The 13,303-nt window shown below is 38.1% G+C and overlaps 1 protein-coding gene and 1 pseudogene across 9 annotated transcripts in view; one reads left to right on the forward strand and one right to left on the reverse strand.

Annotated features, from left to right (window-relative positions):
* Nucleotides 1–255: 255 nt before the first annotated feature.
* PIGN (phosphatidylinositol glycan anchor biosynthesis class N) overlaps nucleotides 256–13,303 on the reverse strand; it is a 160,362-nt gene continuing 147,314 nt past the window's right edge. For all 9 annotated transcript variants that reach the window (XM_004478658.5, XM_058277847.2, XM_004478659.4 and 6 more), the window contains one exon: nucleotides 256–486. In XM_004478658.5, coding sequence (XP_004478715.1) covers nucleotides 363–486 — 124 coding nt within the window. In that variant the 3' untranslated portion in view covers nucleotides 256–362. The remainder of the gene's footprint in view (nucleotides 487–13,303) is intronic.
* Nucleotides 3,987–6,371, forward strand: LOC139436689 (ras GTPase-activating protein-binding protein 1 pseudogene; annotated as a pseudogene).

Genomic DNA, 13,303 nt, shown 5'->3' on the forward strand with positions numbered 1-13,303 from the left:
CTGCTTTGGGGAGCACATTATCCTTTAGCTAAAATGGCCAGCTTTATGTTTGGGGGCTATGATACATCAGTGAGAAGAGCTGCCAGCTAAGGGAAAAAAATAGAGAGAGAATTCTCTACTATGCTTTTCCACAGACTTTGTCACTCTTTTATGTATGCAAAAGATAAAAGAAAAAGGAAACTCTTATTCCAGATAATCTGTTAAATTCAGAAGTCCAAATATAATTTGCTTTGCAAGAAATGAATATGCTATACATCAATATCCACTTCTTTATTGAATCCTTGATGGAATTTATGGCACGCCAGTGTTTCAAAGGAGAATGAGAAATAGGATCCAGATGCTGAATGATGGCTTCAGCAACATCATATGAGATGGCTTTTGGGTTTGCCACACAATTTTAGCTTCTTTGTTGTGAGCAGCTGTGCCAGGCCATTAATAAACATCAGAAAGATGGTGATGGTCATGACAATCACATAGTGGCTGATGCTGCAAAAGGAGTAAAAAGAAACATATGAGTAAAAGCATAAAATAATCATTTATCTTTTATCAAAGGAATGTACGTGAATAAATTTTTTTCTTAAGTTCTAAAAGGTAGTGCATTAAATACTACGAGGAGTCACATAGAGCAGGGGTTCTAAATACTTTTTGTGTCATGAAACTCTGGAAGATTTGATGGACTCCAGAGACTTCTCTAAATCACTTTTTAAGATGCATAATATATATGGAAAACGGACTTGGCCCAGTGGTTAGGGCGTCCGTCTACCACATGGGAGGTCCGCGGTTCAAACCCCGGGCCTCCCTGACCCACGTGGAGCTGGTCCACGCGCAGTGCTGATGCGCGCAAGGAGTGCCCTGCCACGCAGGGGTGTTCCCCGTGTAGGGGAGCCCCAGGCGCAAGGAGTGCGCCCTGCAAGGAGAGCTGCCCAGCGCGAAAGAAAGTGCAGCCTGCCCAGGAATGGCGCCACCCACACATCCCGTGCCGCTGACGACAACAGAAGCGGACAAAGAAACAAGACGCAGCAAGAAGACACAGAGAACAGACAACCGGGGATGGGGGGTGGGGGGGAATTAAATAAATCTTTAAAAATAAAAAAGATGCATAATATAAAATATACAGGATTACAAAGTCACCAGTGATACTGAAATAGATATCAAAATGTTTAAAAAACAAATTTGGGATGTAGTAATATGAGTAATCTATGTATTTCCTAATATTACATTATTAGAAGTACATGAATTATTAATCCTGAATGAAAATTACTATTATTCTGAAGTAGTTATGAACATAAATAATAGTTTGAGATAACTGCAACACCTGTATGAAAGTGTCTGTGATTTCTATTGGTATTAACAGTACCTGTATCTTTGTCGCCAAAAGAAATTAAATTTCAAAGGTTAGCTTGTAGAAAAATAAAGAGAATTCCCCACCTCACCAACTTCTAGACGCACTGAATTCTATCCACAGACTAAGTCCCCCGACTAAATTTTCTGACACTTTAGAGCATGTTAACACCTATGCTTTGAAATCAATTGTAAATTCTTTGACAAAGCTACCAGCTACAAAGAAAGAAAAATTTTACCCAAACTCAGATTGAATGAAGTGAACATTTTATTCAAGGAATGTAAATAAAGGAAAAAGGACACATCCCTTTATTATTCTCACAAAGATACCATCTCACATATTTTTGGGAAAAGAGGGGGATAATGGGAATACTATTAACATTACCAAGTCCCAGTTCTCATTTATCAGCAATAACACATGCTCAGTTTTTCTTTTTAAGTACTGCAATTGTACTGTCTACATAGAAATATACCTAGGAGAAAAACGGAGAAGATTGGAAAGAAATTTAGGATATAGAATTGACAAACACACAATAAAGCCAAGGCTTCGTTGAGTGATGCTAGCACAAAATTGCCCAAGAGAAGCTATAGTGCTTATTATCATGTTATCAATTTACAATGCCTACAGTTACATTTACCTATCTAACATTATCACAGATTTGCACTTTTTTTTTCACACTTCAACAAAGAGGGATGTTTCAGCAGGCCTATGAATAGGCTAACTTGATGAGAAGAGGTCATGTTTTCTCTCCCTTCCTCTCCTCGTTTCCCAGCAAACAGGAGGGGAGTCACCATCCCGGTTAAAGAGCCTGCCACCTAGGAGTAGCCCAAGGCCAAGCTTCAGGGAACAAGGCCTCAGGACGGCAGGGAAGGTGAGTGCTGGGTACAAGTAGAAAAATGTGGGGACAATGGTAAAGGGGTAAGAGGCCTCACAGGTTTCCTTCCCACCATTCATATCAACTCGTGGGCTAACTGTAACCCAATAGGCGGGGTACCCCCAAAAGGTCAAATTGCTAGCTCTAGGCCAAGCCCAAAGAGGCTCTGGCTTGCTGTTGGGTATCTGCCCATAGACCATGCTTCTGAAGGCCAGGAAACAAGGGCCTTTTAGTCTACACAGATTTTTCTGTGCGTGTGATAATTTTATAGCTTTTAAGTATGATCCTTCAATGTAAAGAATTATGGCTTGAAAATATTCTCCTGGGAAAGGCACTGATTGGGAAATTCTTATTTGGAATATTTCTTTATGTTCATCTTAAAAAGAATATGTCAATACAGAAAGGACAGTTGTCTAATTAAAAAGCAAACATTAGACCTAGCTATATTAGAAATCTGGTTTCTGGTCTATGATAGGCTCCTGAACTAAAAAGAAAATATAAAATAACATCCTTAATTGGTAAATATCAGCACTAGAGCAAGATTTTTGAAACTTCTTATGTTTATAATGCAAAAAATACAATAACAGGATATTGAAACTGGAATTCTTCCCTACTTAAAATACAGGTGCTTGTTGTGTGTACGCACATGTATATATATTTTCGGCATTATATATATTTTCGGTTTTCTGATTACCCTGAATGAAAATTATATGGATTTTCCCTACAATTTAATTATGTAGATGTCATAAAGCTACTTTCCAACCTCAGTAGCTACAGAGGAAATATATCACTCATAATTATTTATTCAAAATTGAAAATAATGATTCAAGACTAGATTTATTTATCATCCTATCTACTTTAGCAAAATACTCTTGAAAAACTCATGTCAAAATAGACAAGATAATGTTACTAAAATTATATGGGTCAGGCTGATATTTTATTACACAGAAGTTGATAACTGATTTATCTTACTTTAACATGTTCCAAACAAAGTGGGGCAATTTAAATTTATCATGGCACAGAGGTATTGGGAAAACATGTTAGAAAACTGGCAACTTAAAAAAAATCAGAATAATTTCCTCTTCCAGGAGATGGCATAGATGCACTTTTTCTGATTCTTTCTGCTAAGTACCATTAAAAATTCTGGAAATTATATGTAAAACAAAAACAAAACAAAACAACAAGAAGACTCAGAAAGGTGGAGAGAAGGCAGACCAGCTAGGGACCTTGCACTCCAAGGAATACAGTGGTGAGTTACCTCATATATCCCAAACATGGAGCTAAAGAAGCCAGCAATCCAGAAGTGCCCAAAGACACAGACACAACAAAAGCCTGCTCTCTCTAACCCAAAGATGAAGAAAGGGACAGTCTACGAAAATGGAAAACTTTTATCTGTTAACTACTCTAGCCAAACCCCACTGAAAAAACAGTGGCTTTACCCTTACCCAGTCCACAAAGGCTGAATGGGTAGCCAGGACTATTAGCCTTCACAGGCTGTAACAAGACACCTCAATCACTACACCCTTCCCTATCCCCACGGTGTCAGGGAAGGTGGAATAAAGAAGGTGGTACTCTCATCCCAGACTGGTAGTAATGAACAAACTACCTCCTACCCCCCTACCCCCATGGTGCCAGTGCAGCCATAGGGGAAGCCTGAACTTCCATGCCATCTTCTACCCTGAGGCCCAGTGGAAAATTAGAACTTTCACATGTCCAGAGATAATGAGGCCATTCCCCTCTCCACTGTGACACTAGAAGTCACTTGGAGGAATGACTGGAGACCGGGGAGGCCTAAGTGGGCAGCTGAAGATTTTGACACTACCCCCTCAACAACTAATAGAATAAGTAGACCATCAGCAAGGATATATAAGAATTTAACACCACCAACAACCAACAGGATCTAACAACATTCCCAGAATTAAGCACCTAAGGAATATATACCAAGATAGACCAGATCTGTTCTGGGCCAAAACCAAATCTCAACAAATTTAAAATGACTCGAAATCATTCAAAGTGTCTTCTCCAACTACAATGGAATTAAAATAGAAATCAATAACAGAAGGATAACAGGAGAACCTCTAAATACTTGGAAACTAAATATGCTTCTACATAATGCATGGGTCAAAGAAATAATCGCAAGGGAAATTAAAAAAATACATTGAATGGAAGGAAAATGAAAATCCAACATATCAAAATTTGCAGGACACAGCTAAAGCACTGCTGAGAGGGAAATAGACCCACAAGTATATGCTCAACTAATTTCTTACAAAGGAACAAAAGCAATTTAGTGAAAGAAAACTAGCCTTTCCAACAAATGGTGCTGGAGAACATCTGCTGGCAAAAACAAACATCCTTAACCCAAGTCTCAAATCTTAAACTAAGGTTTAAACTACAAAATGGATCACAGACTTAAATGTAAAATATAAAACTTTTGGAAAAAACACAGGAGAAAACCTCTGGGATCTAGGGCTAGGCTAAGAGACTTGACACCAAAAGCATAGTCCAAAAAAGGAAAAACAAAACAAAATACAAAAATAAAAACTTTTGCTTTATGAAAGATCCTGTTAAGAGGACGAAAAGACAAACTGTAGACTAAGAGAAAATATTTGCAAACCATATATCCAACAAAGAGCTAGTATGTAAAATAAATAATGGACTCTCAAAATTTAACAGTAGGTATGGACGCAGTTGCCTGATGGATTTTTTCCCATCTGCCCTGCTGTGGAGCAAAGCTTGTTCCTTTCCTGACCAGCCAAACAGGATGAACTGACCAAAGCAACGGTTTTGGAGAAGCCTAGCTCCCTGCAGGTCGGGCAGGAATTTGTGGGACAGTCTTATGCACTGCTGAATCAGATCCCAGAAATTCTACACAGATTTTAGGGGAAAAACTCTTCTTATATTCATGTGGGATAGGATTTAAATGGAAAACCAGCAGATGTGGCCTATGGACAGAAAGAAATCTACAGGAAAGTGATACCACAGAACTTTACCAATGACCATACTAAGATTTGCCATGTTGATGATTTTGCCACTCTAAATGATGGTGTGGTGGTCCAGGTGATGGGACTGCTTTCTAATAGCAACAAGGTTTTGAGGAGATTCATGCAGACTTTTGTCCTTGTTCCTGAGGGCTATGTTGCAAATAAGTTCTATTTTACAATGATATCCTCAGATGCCAAGATAAGGTCTTTTGCTGGCTTTGTCACTGAGCCTCAGGAGGAGTCTGAGGAAGAAGTAGAGGAACTTGAAGAAAGAAAACAGACAACAGAGGTAGTATCTGATGACTCTGGAACTTTCTATGATCAGACTGTTAGCAAGGACTTGAAAGAACATTTTGAGGAATGGGATACTGAACCAGAGCCTAGTCCTAAACTAGAACCAGAGCAAGAACCCATATCTGAGATCCAAGAGGAAAAGTCTGACCCAGTATTAGAAGAAACTGCTCCTGAGGATGCTCAGAAGACTTCTTCTCCAGCACATAGAAACTTAATTTAGACTGTATAGGAAGAGTTTTCTTCGGCATCTGTGACAAGTTAAGAACCTTCCTGGTTCTTAACAGTGGAACTGTTCCAATTACTGGGATACCACCTTATGTTGCTAAAATACCAGCTTTGCAGCCCCATTCAGGGTCTAAACCTGAATCTCAAGATCCATCAGAGAGGCCTCAGAGGGATCAAAGAGTTCTGGAACAACGAATAAATATTCCTCCACAGAGAGGACCTAGACCAATCTGTGAGGTTGGTGAGCAAGAGAATGTTGAACCCCAAAGAACCGTGAGACACCTTGATAGCCACCAGCTCTTCACTGGCAATCTACCTCATAAAGTGTACCAATCAGAACTTAAAGATGTCTTTCAAAATTATGGGAATGTGATGCAGCAGTGGTGGAAAATTACCTAATTTTGGTTTTGTTGTTTGGTGACTCTGAATCTGTTCAGAAAGTCCTTAGCAACGAGGCCCATTATGCTCAGAGGTGAGGTTTGTCTAAATGTGGAAGAAGATTCCAGCTGCCAGGGAAGGGGAACTTTGAGATAACCACCTGAGGGGACCTGGAGGCCCTTGAGGTGGGCTTGATGGTGGAATGCGGCCCTTCCTTGAAGGCATGGTGCAGAACCCAGGATTTGGAGTGGGCAGGGGGATTGCTCCAAGGCAGTGAATTGCTCTTCAATGATCTTCATGCAGCAGCACAAACCTTAGGTACTGCAGAACGGTGACTTTCTTCAACTAGTCTTTGGAATCTTGGAATATGACCCACACTAGTCTTTACTTTACTCCTTTTTGGGTTAACAGTGTATGCTCCCTCCCCTCCTTTCCCTTCCTTGACTTTTTAGTCCTTCACTTCCAATTTTGTGGAGTATTTTAGGAAAAACAGATTTTTAACGAAATCATTTCTTGGAATATTTTTTATTTTCTACATGTTTCAAAAGCCTGTGAAAAATACAGGATTTGATAAATATTTTGAAAGCAGGAAAAATCCAAATTGTTTCTTCCTTAAGTCATGCCTACCTTCTGGTATGGAGAAATTGCCCTTGGAAAAATTGACTGTTTTGATTCTCACTTGTGTAGCTAAAAACTGAATAAAAGGCGTTAAGAGTTTTTTTCTCCCTTCTGATATATAACCGTAAAACAATTCTAAAACCTACTGATTTTACCAATGAAATTTAAATTCTGAGATAGATTTCACAGGTCTAAAGTGCAACTGATGCTTTCTTGAACTATTATTTTTTTTGAAGCAGGTTTTTCCATGTTTAACTTGAATTTGTAAAAAACAACAAAAACAAAACAAAACAAAACCTCCAAAATCTAAGAAACAAATAACCAAGCAAAATTGTTGTGCTTTCTATTTATCTTTGATTTCTGTCTTGGTAACTGTCTTAGTTTGCCACAGGGCTGCTTTTATAAAGGGGTTTCTTTGAGGTAAAAACTTATAGTTCCAAGTCCATGATATGTCCAAATCAAGGCACCATCAGAGATGTTTTCTTACCAAAGTCAGCTACTGTTGATTCTGGGGTCCTGCCATGTGATGAAGAAAGCTGCCCATCTCTGCTTTCCCCCTCCGGGCTCACCGTCTCCCAGAGCTCAGCAGTGAGCACCCAGGCATAGGGCTTGTCTTTCTCTGGTCTCCTCTCTGTCTTGGCTGCTCTGCTTTCTTCCCAAGTTCAACTGTGAATTATCGGGCATATGGCTCATCTCTTCAGATTAGGCCCATCTCCTCAACCTTGATCTGCTCCATGGACCCAGTCTTTTGGGGACTTAAGCTTTGACTGCTAGCAATCCTCAAGCCCTCCTTTCACATGCGGGGTCAAAATGTTAGAGTTCCCTTTTTCTGTGTGTCTGTCTCTCTCTGTGTCTCCCTTTATATCAGGCCCAGCAAGAGGGTAGAGACCTCAAAGACTTAGTCCAATCAAAAGCAATCTAATCAAGTGATCTTAAGTGAGTGGAATACAATCAAAGGGCACCATACCTACAGGAAGAGATTAGTTTAAGAACATAATCTCTTTCTTTTTGGAATTGATAAAATAACTTCAAACTGTCACAGCAACTGTTTAAAGAAAAAATAATTTTAAAAATATAAATAGATTTGTTTTATCAGGTTCAGACTACATGGGGAATTTAGAGTCTCTCTTTTACCTTGAATGTCTTCTGTTAACACTTGTTATGCCTTTTTCTGAAATTGAGTCTCAAATTGGAAAGCCTTGAGGTTAGATGCTTCTATAGAGGTCCTCTGACCTAAATCATTCAACATTTGTAATAAGTTTTTATTTTGGTATGTATTCAGATTCCTAATCATAGAGCCTGTAAGAATGAATGTGATTTTAATATTAGATTTTGTAGATGTGGGGAAAAAATTCAACAGTAAAAAAACCTAATGATTCAATTAGAAAATGAATAAAAGAAATGAACAGATATTTCACCAAAGATGATATACAAATAAACAGATGAAAGATGTTCAACATCATTAGTAGGGAAATGCAAATTAAAACCAAAATAAATTATTGCTACATACCTATCAGAATGGCTAAAATGAAAAAAACAGTGACAACACCAAATACAGGCAAAGACGAGGAGAAACTAGATCAACACTCTGGGATAGCCACAGTTTAGCAGTTTCTTATAAAACCAAACGTGCAAATGCAAATACCTTTCCCAGCAAGTGTACTTCTAGGCATTTATGCCAGAGAAATAAAAACTTAGGTTCACATGAATGTTTATAGATAGTAGCTTTATTTGTAATAGACAAAAACTGGAAATAATCCTTATGTCCTTTAGGAGGTGAATGGTTAAACAAACTATGGTACTTCCACATCAAGAAATACTACTCAGCAATAAAAAGGAATGAGTTATAGAAACACATAACAAACTGCATGAATCTCCAGAGAAGTATGCTGAGTGAAAAAGCTACTTATAAAAGGTTACAAACTATATGATTCCATATAGTGAAATAACAACACTATAGAATGGAAAAGAGATTAATGGTTATCAGGAGGAGGTGAAAGTGGGAGGGAAGAGTGTGTGGCTACAAAAGGGCAACATGAAAAAGCCTTACAGATAAAATATTCTGTACCTTGCAAGTGTAAATGACAACTTTTCAATAAGTTTCCATTGGGGGAAATAAAGAAAAGGGTACAAAATATCTCTCTGTGTTATTTCTTATTTCATGAGAATCTATAATTAACTTAAAATAAAAACTTTAATTAAAATAACATTCTTAGGGGAAACAGATGTGGCTCAAGTGACTGTGCTCCCATCTACCACATGGGGGGGGTCCCAGGTGTGGTTCCTGATACCTCCTGGAGAAGACGAGCAAGACAGTGAGCTGGCGCAACAAGATGATGTAAAAAGGAGACACAAAGAGGAAAGACAATGAGATACAACAAAGCAGAGAGCTGAGGTGGCTCAAGAAATTAAGCACCTCTCTCCCACAAGGGAGTTCCCAGGTTCAGTTTCTGGTGCCTCCTAAAGAGAAGACGAGCAACACAGAGAGCGCACAGCAAATGACACAGTGAGTGCAAACAAGGGAGGGAATTAAATAAATATTTAATCTCCAATGTCCAGCACAAGGCCTTGTGGATATTCATTCAATATTTGTTAAGTGTTTGTTAATTATTAAAGAGAGTAATTTGTAATTAAAAGAAATCATAGGTGGCGGACTTGGCCCAGTGGTTAGGGCATCCGTCTACCACATGGGAGGTCTGCGGTTCAAACCCCGGGCCTCCTTGACCCGTGTGGAGCTGGCCCATGAGCAGTGCTGATGCGCACACGGAGTGCCCTGCCACGCAGGAGTGTCCCCCGTGTAGGGGAGCCCCACGCACAAGGAGTGTGCCCCATAAGGAGAGCTGCCCAGCGCGAAAGAAAGTGCAGCCTGCCTGGGAATGGTGCCGCACACACGAAGAGCTGACACAGCAAGATGACAAAAAGAAACACAGATTCCTGTGCCGCTGCCAACAACAGAAGCGGACAAAGAAGACGCAGCAATAGACACAGAGAACAGACAACCGGGGTGGGGGGGAAGGGGAGAGAAGTAAATAAATAAATCTTAAAAAAAAATAAATAAATAAAAGAAATCATAAAATTTCCTTTTTATATTGCCTTGGCAGATATAATCTAGACTAAAATAAGACTCTTCTAAAATATTAGTCATAAATATATAATCAAAATTAAGAGCTTAGAGGAATGTATAAATGCTTAAGAAACAAAAAGTACCAAAATGAAGCAAAACAACTCCTACAATATACTACAACAAAAGGTGAGTATAATAGCATTAAAATCAACAGTCAGAATAATGGAATAGAACAGATAGCCCTGTTAGACAGTCTGTGTAAGACCCTTGCATAAGATAAAAGAATGATCTAAAAAAACTAATAACTGTTCTGGCTTGGCTCACTTTAAACTTATGACACAAATGAAACTTAGTTCTCACCAATGCCTCATTTGTGAACCATTTTTCTCAGTCTCCAAGTCAAACCACGTCATGTCCTCTCTCCTCTCTTCAAAGCAATGTCACCTTTCTCCCCTCTTAGCAGAAGACATTGTTTAACCTACTGAGAAAATACTGGGTAGAAGCAATCATAACAGAAGTACCTCTTTTCTTTTGACTCCAAACCTATCAACCTACCCACATATGTGTCCAAATTTCCTTCTGCCCGATGCTGTTTGAAACAAACCCTACTCTTCTATTTTGGATCCCATCACACCTTTTCTACTAAAGGAGTTTATTTTTGCAACTATCCCCCTCCCTGCCCTGTATCACCAATTTTTCCCCTTCTACTAGTGCATATCCATCACCATACAGATGTGTAATTTTGCTTATCCCCAAAACAAAAGAAAAACCCTCCCAAGATTCCATGACTTCCTTTAGTACCATCCTAATTTAAGGCACCTTAGATTTGATATGTCCAAGACTCCTGAACTCCCACACCTCAATTCACCAAACACACTTTTAGAACCATATCCATCTCAGGAAACAGCTTTACCATTCACTCTCATACTCAAGATAAAAAGAAAAACCTCAGGAGTCATCCCTGAGGCTTCCTTTCATAGTACATCTTTTTCTTTTCTTCTCATAGTACATCTAAGCCATCAACAAATTCCAGCAACTGCTCTTTCAAAATATATTCTAAATCCAAACTCTTGTCATCATTCTGAATTGCTATTCTAGTCCCAGCTACCATTGCTTCTAGTCTGGAATACTGCAATAGCCTCTTAACCAATCTTCCTGCTCCTTCTCTGATCTCTACAATATATTCTCCATACTGTAGCCAGAGCATTATTTTAAAAATGAAAGGAAATTTTTAAAAAAAGAAAAAAAGTAAGGCAAATTGAATCACTTCCCTGTCAACAGTCTAATGCTTTGCCTTATTTGGAAAAATTTCTAACTAGAAGCCAACAGGGGGAAAAAAAGCCAACAAAACCCAAAATAAAAACAACCTGTATATGTTTGCATGAATTTTAAAGGTGAAAGGGTATCTAGTAACATGCTGAATAGTGGTTATCTCTGAGACAATGAATTATTTTTGATGTTTTCTTAATGCTTTCGTTATTTTCTACAAGCTTGTGATGTTTAAAATGATGCTTAGCCACTTTAAGGGATAACTTCCATAGAAATCTTTAATTATATGCTGTTTCTGAGGCTTTTTAGAACATTTCAAAATTTGAAACAGTTCCTGTGACCAAATTCCTCAATTCAATAAGTTGGATATAATGCTCACAATTTCTTTATGTTATAAAAAGGTTTACTCTCCAACCTAGGGACTAAAGTTTAGGTCAAAAGTGAGATAAGTGATGAGTACAACCTGCCCAACAAAGAGGCCTGAGTATTCAATCTGGGAAAGCTCCATCTGACCTCAGTTCCAGGGAAAAACCAAAGCAACAAGATCAGGAACCAAAAAGATGAAAGCAAATGATAAAGACTATAAATCACATGATAGAACAGATAAACTAAATATGGTATAACCATACAATGGAAGATGATTCAACAATGAAAAGAAAGGAGCTACTGATACATACTACTATACACGTGAATCCCCAAAACATTAACCTCAGTAGAAGAAGCCAGATGCAAAAGAACATATTGTATGATTCCATTTATATGAAATGTAGAGAATAGGGAAATTTAGAGACAGAAAGTAGATTGGTGGTTGCCTGGGGCTGAGTATAGAATGGGGACAGACTGTTAGGCAGGCGTGAGGGATCTTTTTGAGTGATACAAATGTTCAAAAACTAGATTGTGGTGATGGTTACACAACTCTATAAATTGCGAAAAATCCTGAATTGTACTTTTAAAATTGTGGATTTTATGGTATGTAAATTACAAAACAAAGCTATATTTAAAAAACAACAACAAAAGATTACATTCTAGTTAAGTTTTTGCAATCATCTTTAGGACAAAATATTAAATCTGACTTGCTCTTCAAGAAAAAATAAGATTTATAAAATTGGTAGGCAACTTACCCTCAAATTTAAAGAAAGTCTATTTATGAAAGATATTCCACAGATCACGTACCTTCTTACAACGGCCTAAACTTACTATTGGCTCATTTAAGCTGATCTTATTGGAGGGAACAATTCTGAAGCTCATCATCCTCATACTAGTGAGCAATAAGGCATTCAGCTTGTGATCTGTTCCATCTATCAAGTTTTGGCGTCATCTCAGCATTGCAAAGTTAAAGGACCATCAAATTTCAACTTGAAATTAGTTCAGCTGTTCCCACTCTCTTCCCATGACTATTCGGATATCATTTAAATCAGTGATTCTCGGGGTATTGCCTGTGTGATAGTAAAGAGGGCCGGGGTATGTGTGTGCAAATGCATACAGAATCACCAGGCAGGTCTTTTCAACCTGTACAGTGGGTGATAAAGGGCTGATTGTACCTCCCCTCAATCAGGGTGATGGCGATAGAAGCCATCATCGCTATCAGATATACCAGGGCAGGAAAAAAAGGTTGAAAAGATTTTAATGAAACTAGGTGTTCACTGTAAGAGTGAAGATATTTTATGACACTTACTAATTACTTTTAGGATATTAAAAAACTATTGAACAGAATCAGGCATTTTCATTATCTCTAAAGAGAAATGCTAAATATTTAAGTTGTCCTTTGTATTTTAATAAGGCATAACAATAGTGCATGTAGGATACGAAGCCCAGATGAACACTGCAATCAAATCAAATGAAACTGCAGCTCAAACTGATGATGCTGACTCTATTCGCCTCACTACACATGCACTTAGAACATAAATTTAATTAAACATGTTTTCAGAGTTATGAAAATTACCCCAAAGGAATTTCTCTCTAGTTTTAAAAATGGATGTTTTTAATATGAAATATTATGAAGTAGTATAAACGATCAAAAGAAAAAAATATTAAATTAGCTGTCAGTCTAGCAGTTTTATGGCATGAGCAGGGTATTTTTCATACAGCTGTTACAAGAACACCTGATGCCATAGAGTCTCAAGAGATCCACTGAAAACCCCTGTACAGTTTCAGGTGACTACACTTATTTAAGAGTGTAGTGGTGAGTGATTTCCTTTAAGAGTTTCAATTTAATTTTGGTAAAATCTGCTCAGAAGATGCATTTTAAAGCTTTCAGT

Source organism: Dasypus novemcinctus, chromosome 16 (genome assembly GCF_030445035.2).
Source record: "Dasypus novemcinctus isolate mDasNov1 chromosome 16, mDasNov1.1.hap2, whole genome shotgun sequence".
NCBI classification, from domain to species: Eukaryota; Metazoa; Chordata; class Mammalia; order Cingulata; family Dasypodidae; genus Dasypus; species Dasypus novemcinctus.